The 14,249-nt window shown below is 35.4% G+C and overlaps 1 protein-coding gene and 3 non-coding genes across 4 annotated transcripts; 1 reads left to right on the plus strand and 3 right to left on the minus strand.

Moving 5' to 3' along the window:
* Window positions 1-4,105: 4,105 nt before the first annotated feature.
* LOC125216619 lies at window positions 4,106-6,538 on the plus strand. Its single transcript, XM_048118371.1, has 4 exons — window positions 4,106-4,414; window positions 4,776-5,467; window positions 5,560-5,658; window positions 6,079-6,538. Exons 1-3 carry the CDS (start codon window positions 4,315-4,317, stop codon window positions 5,650-5,652), a joined length of 885 nt encoding a protein of 294 aa, XP_047974328.1. The 5' UTR covers window positions 4,106-4,314; the 3' UTR covers window positions 5,653-5,658; window positions 6,079-6,538.
* A 7,165-nt stretch (window positions 6,539-13,703) lies between these two features.
* LOC125217178 lies at window positions 13,704-13,789 on the minus strand. The gene has a single exon (XR_007175597.1). It is a non-coding gene; the product is annotated as a small nucleolar RNA Z196/R39/R59 family (small nucleolar RNA).
* A 92-nt stretch (window positions 13,790-13,881) lies between these two features.
* LOC125217177 lies at window positions 13,882-13,966 on the minus strand. The gene has a single exon (XR_007175596.1). It is a non-coding gene; the product is annotated as a small nucleolar RNA Z195/SNORD33/SNORD32 family (small nucleolar RNA).
* Window positions 13,967-14,086: 120 nt separating this feature from the next.
* LOC125217253 lies at window positions 14,087-14,175 on the minus strand. Its single transcript, XR_007175670.1, has one exon. It is a non-coding gene; the product is annotated as a small nucleolar RNA U31b (small nucleolar RNA).
* Between the last annotated feature and the right edge of the window lie 74 nt (window positions 14,176-14,249).

Here is a 14,249-nt window from a genome sequence, read left to right on the forward strand (position 1 = left end):
ATTTATTCATTTAGTAATTAATGTTTTAAAAAAGTCAATAATAAAAGGCACAACTGGTATGCTAAGAGAATTAGCAATGAAATGACCGATCTAGGGCTCTTCCCATCGGACCTCATCAACCCTCCACTATAGGAGAAGGGTTGATTGACCGCCCCTCCCATATGGCCGATACGGCAGTCCTAGGCGATCCCACTTGGCCGATGATCGGCCACCCATTGCGGGGGTTGAGCCGATCATCGGCCATTCTTCACTTTTTGTATTTTGCTGAGAAGAAGCAAAGAAAGAGAGATACAGGAAGAATTGCTTTCCAATTTTTATTCGCAATGTAGTCATAATGGATTTGATTGAATAATATATTACATTCGGGTTAAAAAAAAATACGCTGGAGGAAAAAGAAGTGGCTGGGTGTGGAAGAAGATAAAATATAACCTTAATTTGTATTTAAACTAATTTTATTAACTCTATTGGGCTTATTAGTGGGCCAATAATTATATTTATTAAATAAACAATATTAATTTTTTAGAATGCCTAAATAAAATGGACTATAGATTGGTGAGGTCCTAATTTAGGTTTTCATCTAATTAATTAACAAGTTGTCATATATTTGGGATCACTTAAAATTCATTTCATTTCATGTATTATATTATATTTTTTATTATAATTTAATTAATTTGATAATTTAATATAGAATTGCAAAAAAATTAAAACATAATAGTGATGGTGTGGAAATGCAGTGGAAAGTGGGATAATTCCTTCCATCGCAGGGAAATAAGTCCTTAGGTAAAATGCTGGAATGAAAATTTTAAAAAATAAAAAAATGACCCTTTGTGAAGGGCCTATGCTCTAATCATTCACAAATTACTAAGTAAATACTCTCTCTGTTCCATTACAAGTGTGGTGTTTCTTTTCGGTCGTTGTTTTGCGAAGATGATAATAAATAGTTAAAGTGAAGAGAAAGTCAAGTAAGAAAGAGAATAATATAGAAAGAGATTTGTATATACATTATTCTTTAGCTTACTTTACTTTCGCTCCATTCTAACTATTTTATATCATTTTTGCAAAACAACATCTGAATTGAAGTGCCTTACTTATAGTGGGAAAATGTAAAGTAAGTGAAAGAATAAAAAGAGTCTTCTCTACATTATTCTTTCTTATTACTCCCTCTGTCCCATAGAAATTGGCTTTCCTTTTTCATCCGTCCCATACAAATAGTCACATATCCATTTATGGTAACATTTTTCTCCTTTTTTTACTTTTGCATTTATGGCCCAACATTCACTACACAATTTCAACTATTTTTTCTCATTCTCTCTTACTTTACCAAATTACGTATTACACAATTTCAACTATTTTTTCTCATTCTCTCTTACTTTACCAAATTACGCATTAAAACTCGTGTCATCCCTAAAGGGCCAATTTCTATGGGACGGAGGGAGTATACTTTTTCTCCATTTTAAATATTTATTACTCAATCTCTCCCTTAATATGTGTCCCACTTTGGCATGGCACAGAACGGACTTTTAAGTAATGTAAAAAAATGGATTGAAAGAGTTAGTAGAATGTGAGCCCTAGTTTCATATACTCCCTTGTCCCATTAGAAATGAAACATTTGTTTTTCGGCACAAAATTCTATGTAGTATTGTTTTGTATGTAATGATGAGAGAATAAAGCAAGAAAGATAACAAATAGAGATGATGTTATGTCCATTTTAAGAAATTTTTCATTTTTAATGTGACAATCAAAAAAAGGAAAATGCTTCATTTTTAATGAGACAACACTAAAGAAAAATGCTTCATTTGTAATGGGACATGGGGTATTAGTTTTCTAAAACATGAGTGAAAATAAGTTAATAGAATATGAAGTCAACTACTAAAAATAGTAAAAATGGAGTGGAACAATTAATATGAGGTGAATCAATATAGAAAAATGAGACAAATGAGAAACGGAAAAAATATCATTTTTCTAAGATAACTATGGAAAAGAAGTGTGTCAAGCATGGTGGGACGAAGAGAAGAGATATCCTAATCGAACATCTATAGAATATGTAGCGACCACGAATATAAAATTATACTCCACAAATTATTCAAAATAAAGAATTCTCAAACATGACACTTATCATTTTCAAATCAAATAGAGACAGACACAGTAACCATACATGTTTTGGGGATTGGGTCGTTATTATTTATTGATATCCCATTTGGGTGATCATTACTGTTTTAGGTTGTATATATCAATAATCAATATCATGTCTCTATTGTGATTTAAAATTGATTTAATTAAAGACGAAATCATTAGATATACAAAATGCAAATGCAAATGCAATTAAATACTCCTATGTCTGGTTTTCTAAGGTACACATAAAAGCAAATATAGAGCACTCCAATTTGGAAATGATTACAATGCACTCGACTACTACATTATTCCTTCATTTCAAAATGTGCCGTTATTAAAATTCAAGTGTCATTGGCGGGCTATCCTAAAAAGGTCAACAATAATTGGATTTGAAAGAAGACAACAAAAGTGATAATGAAAGTTTTCTTTTGCACCAGGAAGGCACTGCTAACTTTATTATTCATTCTATCATAGTAAAAATAAAAGTTTTTTTTTTTTAATTGCATTAACCCATTAAAAACAAAAAGTTTTTTGAAATATAAATAAAATCATTTTTATTTTTTTCGATCTCTTACTTTATACTCTATTTATTACTCAAAATACAATAATGTATAAAATCTTGTGCTAAAAGTAAATATTTTATATTTAATGAAACAGAAAGAGTAAAAATTCAGCAGCCCTTGAGCCTTAGGCGCGACTCACTCGAGCCTCTGACTCTCTCTTCTACCATGGACCATGGTGGCAAGCCCTCGATAAATAAGGGTGTCTTCTAAGTCAACAATTTGAATCACTAACTATTCAATATATGTGAATGTGAATATATGCATTGTTACTAAATACAAATAATAAAAGTCAACAATTCCATAAATGCAATAATTGAATTGAATCCATAAATATGCGCGCGGCCTTTAAAAATTAAAGTTTCTTCGTCAAATAAAAAATACTACTACTGTTTGGATAGACGATGGCCGTCTATACCTGAGTACATCAGTTGTGGACTTGTAGTAGTAGTATATTATTATACTCTATAAACATTCAAAAATTCATTCAAACATGCATATTGCTATAGTTTCGACTAACCACGTGCATGTGTCAAAGATATAGTTCACCTATATATATACATACGTTAAAATATTTGATTTCATTGTGATGTTTACAAAATCAAATTGAAGAATACGAACAATTCCCTCTATGTTTCCTTTTCTTTTGTAGTTAGGGTTATATAATTTGACTTTTTTTTAGTGGATGATGAATGCCATTGATTGAGCTAAAACATATTATGATCTGCACATGCAACATTTGAATCATCATAATAATAATACTCCATAAAGCAAGAGTTAAAACACAATTATATTATCATAACCTATTTAAAACACCATTTTTATGAATTACTGATATTACCATTCTCTACAACGTCCTCAGCTAAATTATAGTAGTAATATTTCAAAAACTTTTATATCGAATTTGATTCAATGTTACCTTAAAACAAAAAATTGTGATCGACCTCTTCCATCAAGCTTGATTACCTTAAAAATAGTTGGATTTATTTAAGATCCAAAAGATAAGATGTCCATTAATCTATAAATTTATCATTCATGACCAGAATGACTTGAAACTTTTAATAATTAACACCTTTCTATCTTTTAACTATTCATAATAATCCCTTAACTATTTTTACAAGATAATCACTGAAATCCTTCCAATAGAAACTTAATTAATTTATGATTGATAATTCTTTTAGCTCTAAAACTCATAATTTCAATCATTCAATCGCAAATGTTTATACACCAATCATTCAAGTACAAATATTTGAATCTTAAAAAAATCATACGAAGCAAAAAACGAATCTTTGGTTCAAATTTCACCTACATAATGATTCTGTATCTTATCTATTTAAGTTAATTTTTTATATAAAAAACACTAATTAAGATTTAAATCTTCAATTAACCTAATTTTGGTGTGCAAAATTTAGCTGAAATGCGATGAAAACGCAGAGACACCACATTACTCTTTCTCTCTCTTTCTGCATAACCAACCAACCCACACCACCAATCCTACTATTTTACCATTTTTTTCCACCATTTTCAAACTCACTACACCTCTCTCTCTCTCCCCCTCTCTCTACCTCCATAGAGATTCCGATTCGGTGAGAGAGAGAATCGTTAATTCGAGCCCTCAATCAATTTTCCCAACTAAACAACCATGCCTTCAGGCGCCAAGAAGCGAAAAGCTGCTAAGAAAAAGCAGGGAGCTCAGCCCAACAGCAATAATCCCAATCCGTCCCTTGCTGCTTCCACTCAAGGTATAAAAATCCGAGCTTTATTTCGAAAAAGATTTTTTTTATTTGTTTAATTGAAGCCACACAGTCCCATGTGCGTTAAAGTTAGTGTGTGGGTCTTGATTTGTGTTTTTTGGATTGATTTCTCTATAAATCTGTGTCAATTTGTAGTGTGGCCGTTCAATTGTATGATTTGGGGATATTTGATGCCAAGGGTTTTGCGAGCATTTTTTTTTTATGCTGCAAATGGTTTTTGGGGAAAGTGATCTGGGAATTGATTCGTAGTTGTATTGGTTGTGTTGTGAGATTTCTGATTGTTTGAATTGGAATGTATAGTCTTGGTTTGGATTTGCTTATCTGCATTGAATGATTTCGAATATGCTAGATGTGAAGCACGAAGACGATAGGCAGAGTGACGTAGGCGAGGCGAGCTCGACCACATCTAACCCGAGTCACCATGAACTTCTGACCGAGGGCGAAGAGGAGAAGGTCCAGAATAGGGAGAATGCTCCTCCGGTGGAGGGTGTGAAAATTGAGGGGAACAACGCTGTCCCAATCGAAAGAGAATTCAAGAATGGGGAAGAATTCGCTGAAAAGTTTGAGCACGAGGAAACCGAGAGGAAATCATATGATGGAGGGTCATCCGGGAGCTCAAGAAGTAGCAGCAGAAGCAGCTCGGATGATGAGTCTCACGGTGTTAAGAGTAGCCATGCTGTGATTGATACTGTGCCTGCCATCTCTATTGGCGAGGCAAGTGAGGCTGTTGTGGATTGTGTGCCACCTGTTGTCTCGGATAAGGTTTTATTGTTGAGCGAAAGTCTGAAAGTGAAAACAAGCTCCCCATCTGGATCTAAAGAAAGTGGAGAGAAAAAGGGCTCTGTTGAGGAGCAAGTTGGAGGTTCCGAAACTTTCTATGACGCAGAAGCAATCACTCCATCTGTTGAGTCTGTTGGGGTGGCTTCTGATCTGAAGACATCAGTGGAAGAAACTCGTGAAAGGTTAAGTCTGTCATACAATGCTCCTATTGCTACTCATGATAACGGAACGGATCTTGAAAAAGATTCAGGAGTTACAGAGGTGCTGTCTCTGTTTTCTTCGGTGTTTGCAAATTCAACTTTGTTTTATGGTAAAATTATCTTATTTTTTGCACTCGTTTGATGTCTTTGCAGCCCTTGCTGGTTCCCCCTCCTCGTCCCGTGCAAACGACATCATGGAAGGGTTGTTGCGGACTATTTGAACTGTTCACAGGGTCGGATAGATAATTTATGGTTAGTAAAAGAAAACCCTTTTTCAATCATTAATTGCTCTTCGAAATATGTTCCACAACATGGATTGAATATGGAGTTCTCTATATTTTTTTTCTCAGTTACACAACTCGTTTAAAAAGTGTCATACCATGTAGTGTTTGCTGATTAATGGATGATATGCATCATCTAGAAATATTTTTAGATTTCATTTGAGCATCGCCTATTGTGAATTCGGAAAGCTTCTTGCTGTCGTATTGGGTTGATTGTAGGCTGACTTGTGTTGCTTGCACTTCACATTGTGACAAAAAAATTACCAGATTGTGAAAACTCATCGTATGATAATGATGCAACGAAACAAAAATACGCCTCGTTTCAATCTCTATTTTCACAAAAAGACTCTTTGGTTTATGTGTTCTAAATCGTTCCCTCTTACGGTTGCAGAAATTAGAGCATGGCGAATACCCTTTTGCTTATGCATTGCTAGGAGAGACTTTCCGGCAGGAGCTGTTCGTGAGCACGCCTCTTAGACTGTTTGATTCGGAAGACGAATTAGCGTTACAAGAAGGTGATCACGAACTGTAAGTCTCACTAGTGTTTTGGCATTACTCGAAAGGCGTGCTATAAACCAGTCTGGTGTGGGTACGAGTTTTTTCCTTTGTTTTCGCAGCGGATAGATAAGTTTTTCTTGTTGACGATTTCTTGGCGCAGTTTGGTATTTGCTTGAGGAACCTTTGTAGAAACTTGAAAAAGTGTAGCGTTTTTTCATCTTCTTGTTCGAGTCTGTGAAGTTGTCAGATTTCTGACTCTGTTTCATCGTACAATCGTTAGTGATATGGTGAATACTAAATAATGGTGTAAACGACTGGTCAGATTTATTGACGATCTATACTTGTTAGTATAAGTGTGGTTTTTTAACAAATTTTTATACCCTCTCACTCCTATAAAAATACGGGTATGTGTTATGACATGAGAATTAAGAGAAAATTGGTAAAATAAGAGAGAAGAGGAGAGAGTAGTTAAATTAGCGAGACTCGCACTGTTATTAATTATTAATGTTTGAATTGTGGTATAAGTTGTAAATAACTTGATGTATGTGGGTAAAAAAATTGAGATAACTTTTCATAAATAGAAATATCACCAACTTTGAGAAAAATATGGTATTTCCCACGATCTATTAATTTGGTCTATAAAATCACCAACTTTGTGGATGGTGTGAATTTCCCACAATGTTAATTCCCGGCCATCGCAATGATGATGTGTTGAGTATTAAATTGAAAAAACGATGCCACATAGATTTATATTTTCCATGAATAATTTCAGCTCTCCCTCTTGGGACATGAGAATATGAAAAAAAAGGAAGAACATTTTCGTTTTCTGGAAATCGGGATTGGATATGATTGTGAAATGGGATTGGGTATGAGATTTTAGATTTTTCAGGTTTGGATACTCAAAAATTTCAGGTCAGATATTCACGGATACCAGTTTGGAAAACTTTAGTACAAGTGAAACACGATGAATGACTTTGATATTAAATTAAACAAACACGATTGATTAATATATAGTAGTACATAAGTACGCATGATATTATTCATAATTTTTAATAGAGTAAGGACAAAATGTGGTCCTAATCATATAAAGATTTTACGATTTCGGTCCCAAACATTATGTTTTGAATTATTGCATCCCACACATTTAAACTCAGGCGGGGTTCAGTCTAGAACAGACGGTCAACATCTTTTAAGTTGATTTTGATCCAATTAAGCATTTTGATTATAATTTTTAAATATTTCAAAAACAAAAATTACTCCCTCACAAAAAATAGCATCATTTATTGCGGGACGAGTTTTAATGAGAAGTAGGTAAAGTAAGATAGAAGGAGAAAAAATAGGTACAGTAAGAGAGATATGGAGAAAAAATGGGTAAATATGAGAGAGTGAAGAAATAATGGGTAAAGTTGAGAGGAAAACTTTTCATTATAGAAATGAAACTATTTTTTGTGAACATTCCAAAATGGCAAAATATGACTATTTTTCGTGGACAATAAAGTAAATAGAAGATGCATTCATTCTCCAAACCAAGTTTCCCACTTTTATTTGTTATTCACTTTCTTCCTCTTTCAGCGCTGCCCAAAAACGAAAAACCTTAGTTATTAAAGTGGCTCAAGTTCGTCTGCTATGGAGCGTTCGACCTACAACAGAGGGTCCGGCGAATGTTGCAATTGCAAGAAATTTGCTTCACTTTGAATCGTGAAAATCTATGGCAAAACTACAAGGGGGAAGCTTTACTTTGTTTGTGAGTGAAAAGATTACACTTTTTTCAAGTGCTGCGAACCAATCAATGAAGATGATGTCGCTGGGACTTCTTCGACGTCATTGGGCGAGACTGAAAGTGACAGGTTAGGCTTGATTTTGGCATCAATCAATGAGAATATCGAGCCATACAGAAGTTAGGTAGTGTTGTGAAGTTTTGATTTTGTTTCTTTGTTGTTGTAATTTTTGTTTGTATATTCAACTTCAAGTAATCTGGAATGATGATGAACAATCTGGAATTTCTTTGTTATAATCTGGATTTGTTCAAGTAATGTTTTGTTTGCAATCTGAAATGCTTCTTTCATTTGTTGTATATACAGAAATGCTAAATTTGAAATATATACTACAAACCTCCATCTCTGGTCGAGATTCGATCGGAAACCCTAACCGGTTGCCACCTCTTCCCCGTTCAAATCTGACGCCAGAGTGGACCTTCGACACCTCGGAGGAGTCGATCCTAACTCCTATTGCGACTCGTCTATCTCCAATCCCCACATACTCGTGGGAGATGTGTGATTTAATGTCCACTGTGGTTCCTGAAACTGCTGAGGTGTAAGGCCCTTCGTGGATGGATTCCCAGCCACCGTGTTCCCTAAAACCTCAGATCTGGAAGGTATTTTGTGGATGCAGGGACGGAACCAGAAATATAAATTAGCCGGTGCTAAAATTTAATAAAAAATAATATTATTTAAAAAAATAATAATATTTAAAAAATTAATTTATTGATATGCTATACGGTTTTATTTATTGTTTCATTCAATGTCTTTTTTAAAATAAAAATATGCAATCAAATTTAGCAAACCTAATATTTTATTTGAAATCCGAAAACAAGTGATCATGTACTAAAAAATTAAGTTAAAATATGTATTACAATCAAATATATCTATAAAGAAAATATTAGAATAAAAACTAATGTATCTATAAAAGAAATATAAAAATAAAAAGTTAAGTTAAGATGTATTTTATTTAGGTATGTTTTAATTGGATTTTATGTTTTTTCAAATAACTAATAATAATTCAAATTACAAAGTCTATGAAATTGATGATTAGATCATGTTTATACTCAAAAGATTTTGTCCATGAAATTTTAAATTAAAGGTAAGGATATTGAAAATATAGTGCGTGCAAACTTTATATTCTTTTAAGAATTAAAATTTGGATAATTTGGTATAGAATTGCATTATAATTCTAAATTCTTTGTTTGATAACTCAAAATAAAGAATTTGGAATTGAATTAGAATTCAATTCAAAATTCATTTTTTTTAAATACTTACTAATAACTATCACATTTTTACTTTTTATCATGCTCCAAAATTCAATATTTTCCATTAATTACAATTATATCATATACACAAATGCTATTAATAAAATACTAAGCAATGATAATTAATTTCTACTCAACCTACACTATAATTTAAATAAAAGATACCCCATCTACTTATACATGAATATAGTCCTAACTTTCTCCATCTCCAGAGTCTCCACTCCAATAAACCAGAGTTCTTTTTGTCCATGCCCATATCACTATTTTTATATATTCATCACTTGGTCAGATACTTCAGAATCTCCTCTTGCTATATAGTATATACTTCTGCAAAACCAAAACCAAAAATCAGCAACTGATTGAAAATTTTCCAAAGACATCCACTAGAAAAACAACATTAAAAATGATGAGTATTAGACATGCACTTTTATTTTAACACACAAATATTATGGTGTGTCAAATTCAACTAGTCCAAATAAGTGACTAATTATCAGAACATAGAGATGTCAAATTTGAGTAAAGTTTTGCATAAGCAAAGCTACGGTCCAATTTGGTATGAAAGACTTGTAATTAAGCAGTAAACATCTATCTATATGAGGCTAGTGTCCCAAGCAAATAACTCCATTAGTAGGCAGATCTTGGTTTTAAAATTCGAACTAATTTCTTCATTCTCTGTTATTGTGATCCTATCGGTGAAATGTGTATTCGTCACATATCAAAACAAATACTAGTATCGGACAATCACGATCTCATTCCATATTCCATTATTCCATATCATTACCTCATAGATAATTCAGTTTCTAAATTTGTTCTACTCTAAATCATGTCAAAAAAAAAATCAGTTCTTTGACAAAGGAAGCAGAGATTCAGTTCAATATATGTGAGTTAGAAAATTCATACTAGCAACACAATGTGGGAGCCACAACCACCACCACTCTCTTATTATTGCTAAGTTTAAGTGAGTTCAGAATCATAGCAAAGGTGGAGATAGTGTTTGTATGGATTTGTTCACCGTTTCACCCCATAGCCCTCTATTCCTACTCATTCCTGTCCAACCAAAAAATGGCACCATTTTATGTTTGTTACCCTTTTGTAGTGTAGCTGAAAAAATGTGCATGCTGGCGGCTCAAACTAATCACCAAAACATTATACAGTACATCTCAGCATAACAGTGAAGTGATGAGACTTTTTTAATCCCATAATTATAAAATACATATAAATAGATAACTAAAGAGATCATAGATATAATATTTAAATAGATAACTAAAGAGACAAGAGATACAAAGTAAGATATAGATTACATGAACCATTTTGTTATTCATTTCAACTTGATCCTACTTGTTAAAGAAAGTAGGCACTCTCCAAACTCCATTTACCCCCACCCACGAGTTTATTTAAGTTCATCAAAAAAAGCTTTAACATATCCTATAAAATTAAGCCTTAATACATGTCTATGATCTCAAGCTCATACTGACTTAGAACAACAATGCCTTTTGCTTTTACTCTTGAAAAATGAAAGGGACTATTATAGCTCACTTGCAATGGAGTAGCATATTATGTTTAACCACCATTTGACAATAAGTTGAAATTAAACTTGAAATAACAATATATTAGTGATGAATAGTAAAGAAATAGATTAGTTATACCTTGTTAATTCAGAGGTGGGTTGAAAAGAAAAACAACGGTATCAAAGCTTAAACTATGAAAACTTTTAGTTGGATGATTTTAATATTTTTATAAATATAATTTATTTGTAGGATTGAAAGAGTACAAAACGCAAAAAACCATTTTTGAGGCTGAGGACTTTTGATCAAAGATATAGGGTTAAGAGCGTCTCCAATGACGGACGTCGCGGTAGGACGTCGCCGACGTCCAACCGGACGTCCGCCGTAGTGAAGGGGAAGGGCGCCCACGCCCGTCCCATATGCCCGTCGGATGGCCTCGCCCGTCAACCCCACGGGCGGGCGGACGTCCGCCGTAGTGGCGACGGTCGGACGTCCAGGTCTTAAATTTTTTTTATATTTTTTAAAAACTCTATAAATAGGGCTCGTTGAACTTCATTTCATTCACACCACTTGTGTTGACAAGTTTCTCTCTCTAAATCTACAAATTTCATTTCTACTAAAATGGAGTACAATAGGAACTCCCCCACCACGAGCGGAGGAAACACACCCACGATTCCCACCGGAACGGAGGGAAACTTTGCGAGGATGAATCCCCAAATGGCGGGAATGACTCCCCAAATATTCTACAATATGTTCAATTGGATGAGTCAGATGAGTGAGATGATGCCAGGGGCAGCGGGGATGGGCGGTATGCCGGCAAATATGGCGGGGGTGGGTGGGATGATGCCCAGGGGCAGTGGGGATGGGCGGTACGCCGCCAAATACGGTGGGGGTGGGTGGGATGATGCCCGGGACAGTGGGGATGGGCGGTACGCCGCCAAATATGGCGGTGGGTGGGTCGATGCAACACAGGAGCGCCCGAGGACGCCTAGGGAATCTGTCTATCGCCCACATATAGATTTGTTGGCCGATGATTCCCCTAATACTGTTCCAAAGACTCAGTACGCCGGCACCGAGACTTTCTCTTTTGAGGAGCTGGGAGCGGTGTTGGGGCTATCGCCGATCCGTGAGACTCCCGATGAGGCGGAGCCTGCTGCAAGGGGCAGGAGCAAAGGCAAGGGCAAGGCCAGGGGCGGGGGTAGGGACAAGGGAAAAGTCCCGAGCTCTTCTTCGCACACGGGGGCAGAGGAGGAGGAGGGTGAGGATGAGCCGGAGAGGAGGACGATCTGGACCGTGTGGGAAAATGCCGCGCTTGCGAAGGCCTGGATCGGTGTAGTAGAGGATCCCTATGTCGGACCGAACCAGTATGTTGATCGATTGTGGCTTCGCATTAGTGAGGCCTACCTCATATGCAAACCGTATGGGGCGAAGCCTCGCACTTCCGAGCAATGCCGGAAACAGTGGCTTCGGTTGAGGCCTAAGCTCAGTCGTTTTGCCGCCCTCTACCAAAACAACATGTGCATGGCAACCAGCGGCATGTCTGAGGATGATGTGAAGAAACGAGCATTGGCCCAGTACCCCAACAAAGAATTGAAGTTCAAAAATTTTGACCAATGGGAGGCTTTTCTCGTGGTCAGGGATTCGCAAAAGTTTGTTGTGGGTGTCGACTCGGGCTGAAAGCGGACGAAGATCGACTCTTCCGGTGAGTACAGCAGCAGTGCTGGTTCGCACGAGCTCCGCGAAGCCAAGGAAGTGGCCCGCTACCACGATCAGACTCTCGCCGTCGTCGTCGCCCAATGGGGCAAAAGGCTGCGTAGCGGATGGCGAGGGAAGCGGCAGCGGCAGCAAGTCCTACGAGGCCCCAGAAGGCCCAGGTAACGACCGTCTCGCCCGCGCGCAACTAACGAAGATCCTGATGCAGCGCACGCGTAAGTGGTTTAGCACGCACAATCCTGTGTACAAAAGGCTGTGCAAGGATGTGGTAGATGCATGGCGTCGAGATTGGGGGCAGGGACGTTAGAGCCGGCAGCGGCACGGGCAACGGGGACGAGAAGGAGTAAGAGCCGATGGTTGTATTTCTCAACTTTTTATGATTATGTAATTTTTAGGTATTATGTAATTTTTTTAAAAGTTTTATGTAATTTTTTTAATGAAGTATTCGAATTTTTCCATATTCCGTGTCAACATTTTAATTCCATAAATTTTAAGTCCGTAAATTGAATAATTGTAAATTTAATTTTATTGATGGAAGTACTAGTGAGAAGTCCTAGTGAGAAGTCCTAGTGCAATGGGAAGTCCTAGTAAAATGGGAAGAGCTAGTAATGACATGACAGAAAGTAAGTTTTTGTAGGAAGTCCTAGTGAGAAGGACGCCGCCGAAGATGCTTTAAAAAGATTCAAATCCTTTGGCAATTCACATACATAATCATAGAGAATGTTGAACTCTTTTCATTCAAATAAACTCTCTTTAGCTATAGAATACAAACACAACAAATAAATCAGAAATAAAAGAAAGAGAAGGGAAAAATGAATAGCGCAAAATATTTTACCTTTGATATAACCCATTTAGCTTTTGACCCAGTAAGGATCCATGCTATTTTTTTATTCTGATCCGCTTTAACGTAGAATTGATTTCAAATTCTTTTCTTGAAATATGGAATTGAATTTATGAAATTGAAATTGGTGAAATTATAATTCAATTCCGATTCTAGTATTTGGAACAAGAAATTTCATAATTTCAGTTAAGAAAAGTAAGACTAAACATAGAAACACATAAAATTAAAAGTAAAATCATTTTAAAATAAATATGTAGACAGGAAATTAGTAACAGAAAGCTTACTGAAGCAACGCAAACTGTGTCGCAAGGCCTGTTCTAGTTAATTTATGCCCACAAAAACGAAATATCAAGAAATTGAATAAACTCCTTAACATTAGATACCATGGGCATAAATAAATCAAATAATTCTTGATAAAATGTGTTTGAATCAACAGCAATCTCAGTCGAAAGATGGTGATTTTGTATTTGATAATCACTGGATATCAGTCAATTGACAACAAATTGCATCACAGATTGCCATTTTTTCATCATTGAAAAATATCAAGGTTAAAAAAATGGCATTTAAATCAGAAATTGGTAAAAAAAAAGAAGGAATTTTTGAGATACTGATGAGAGATCAGATGGTAGTGCATGAAAGTATTCATCATTCAAATGCAGAAATATATCTATATGGGTAGATTATCATCATATCTCTTATTCAGATCTCGTGAATTCAAAGACACAGAATCAGAATTTTAAGAATTAATATAATTTGCAGAATTAGAACGAAATAAATCATCACACGGATCGAAAAAATACTCGAAAAATTGGGGGTGGAATCAGAATTTGAAGTGTCAATCACCACGTTGCATCTAATTTTAGATGCAAATTAAGCCTGGGGCGACAATTATGATTCATCATATTCAAAGGGCAAACAACTCAAATAAAATTGAAAATTTCAGAATCGAAATCAATAAAATAGAAAGAAAAACCAGTTAT

This window comes from Salvia hispanica, chromosome 3 (assembly GCF_023119035.1).
Source record: "Salvia hispanica cultivar TCC Black 2014 chromosome 3, UniMelb_Shisp_WGS_1.0, whole genome shotgun sequence".
Taxonomy (NCBI): domain Eukaryota; kingdom Viridiplantae; phylum Streptophyta; class Magnoliopsida; order Lamiales; family Lamiaceae; genus Salvia; species Salvia hispanica.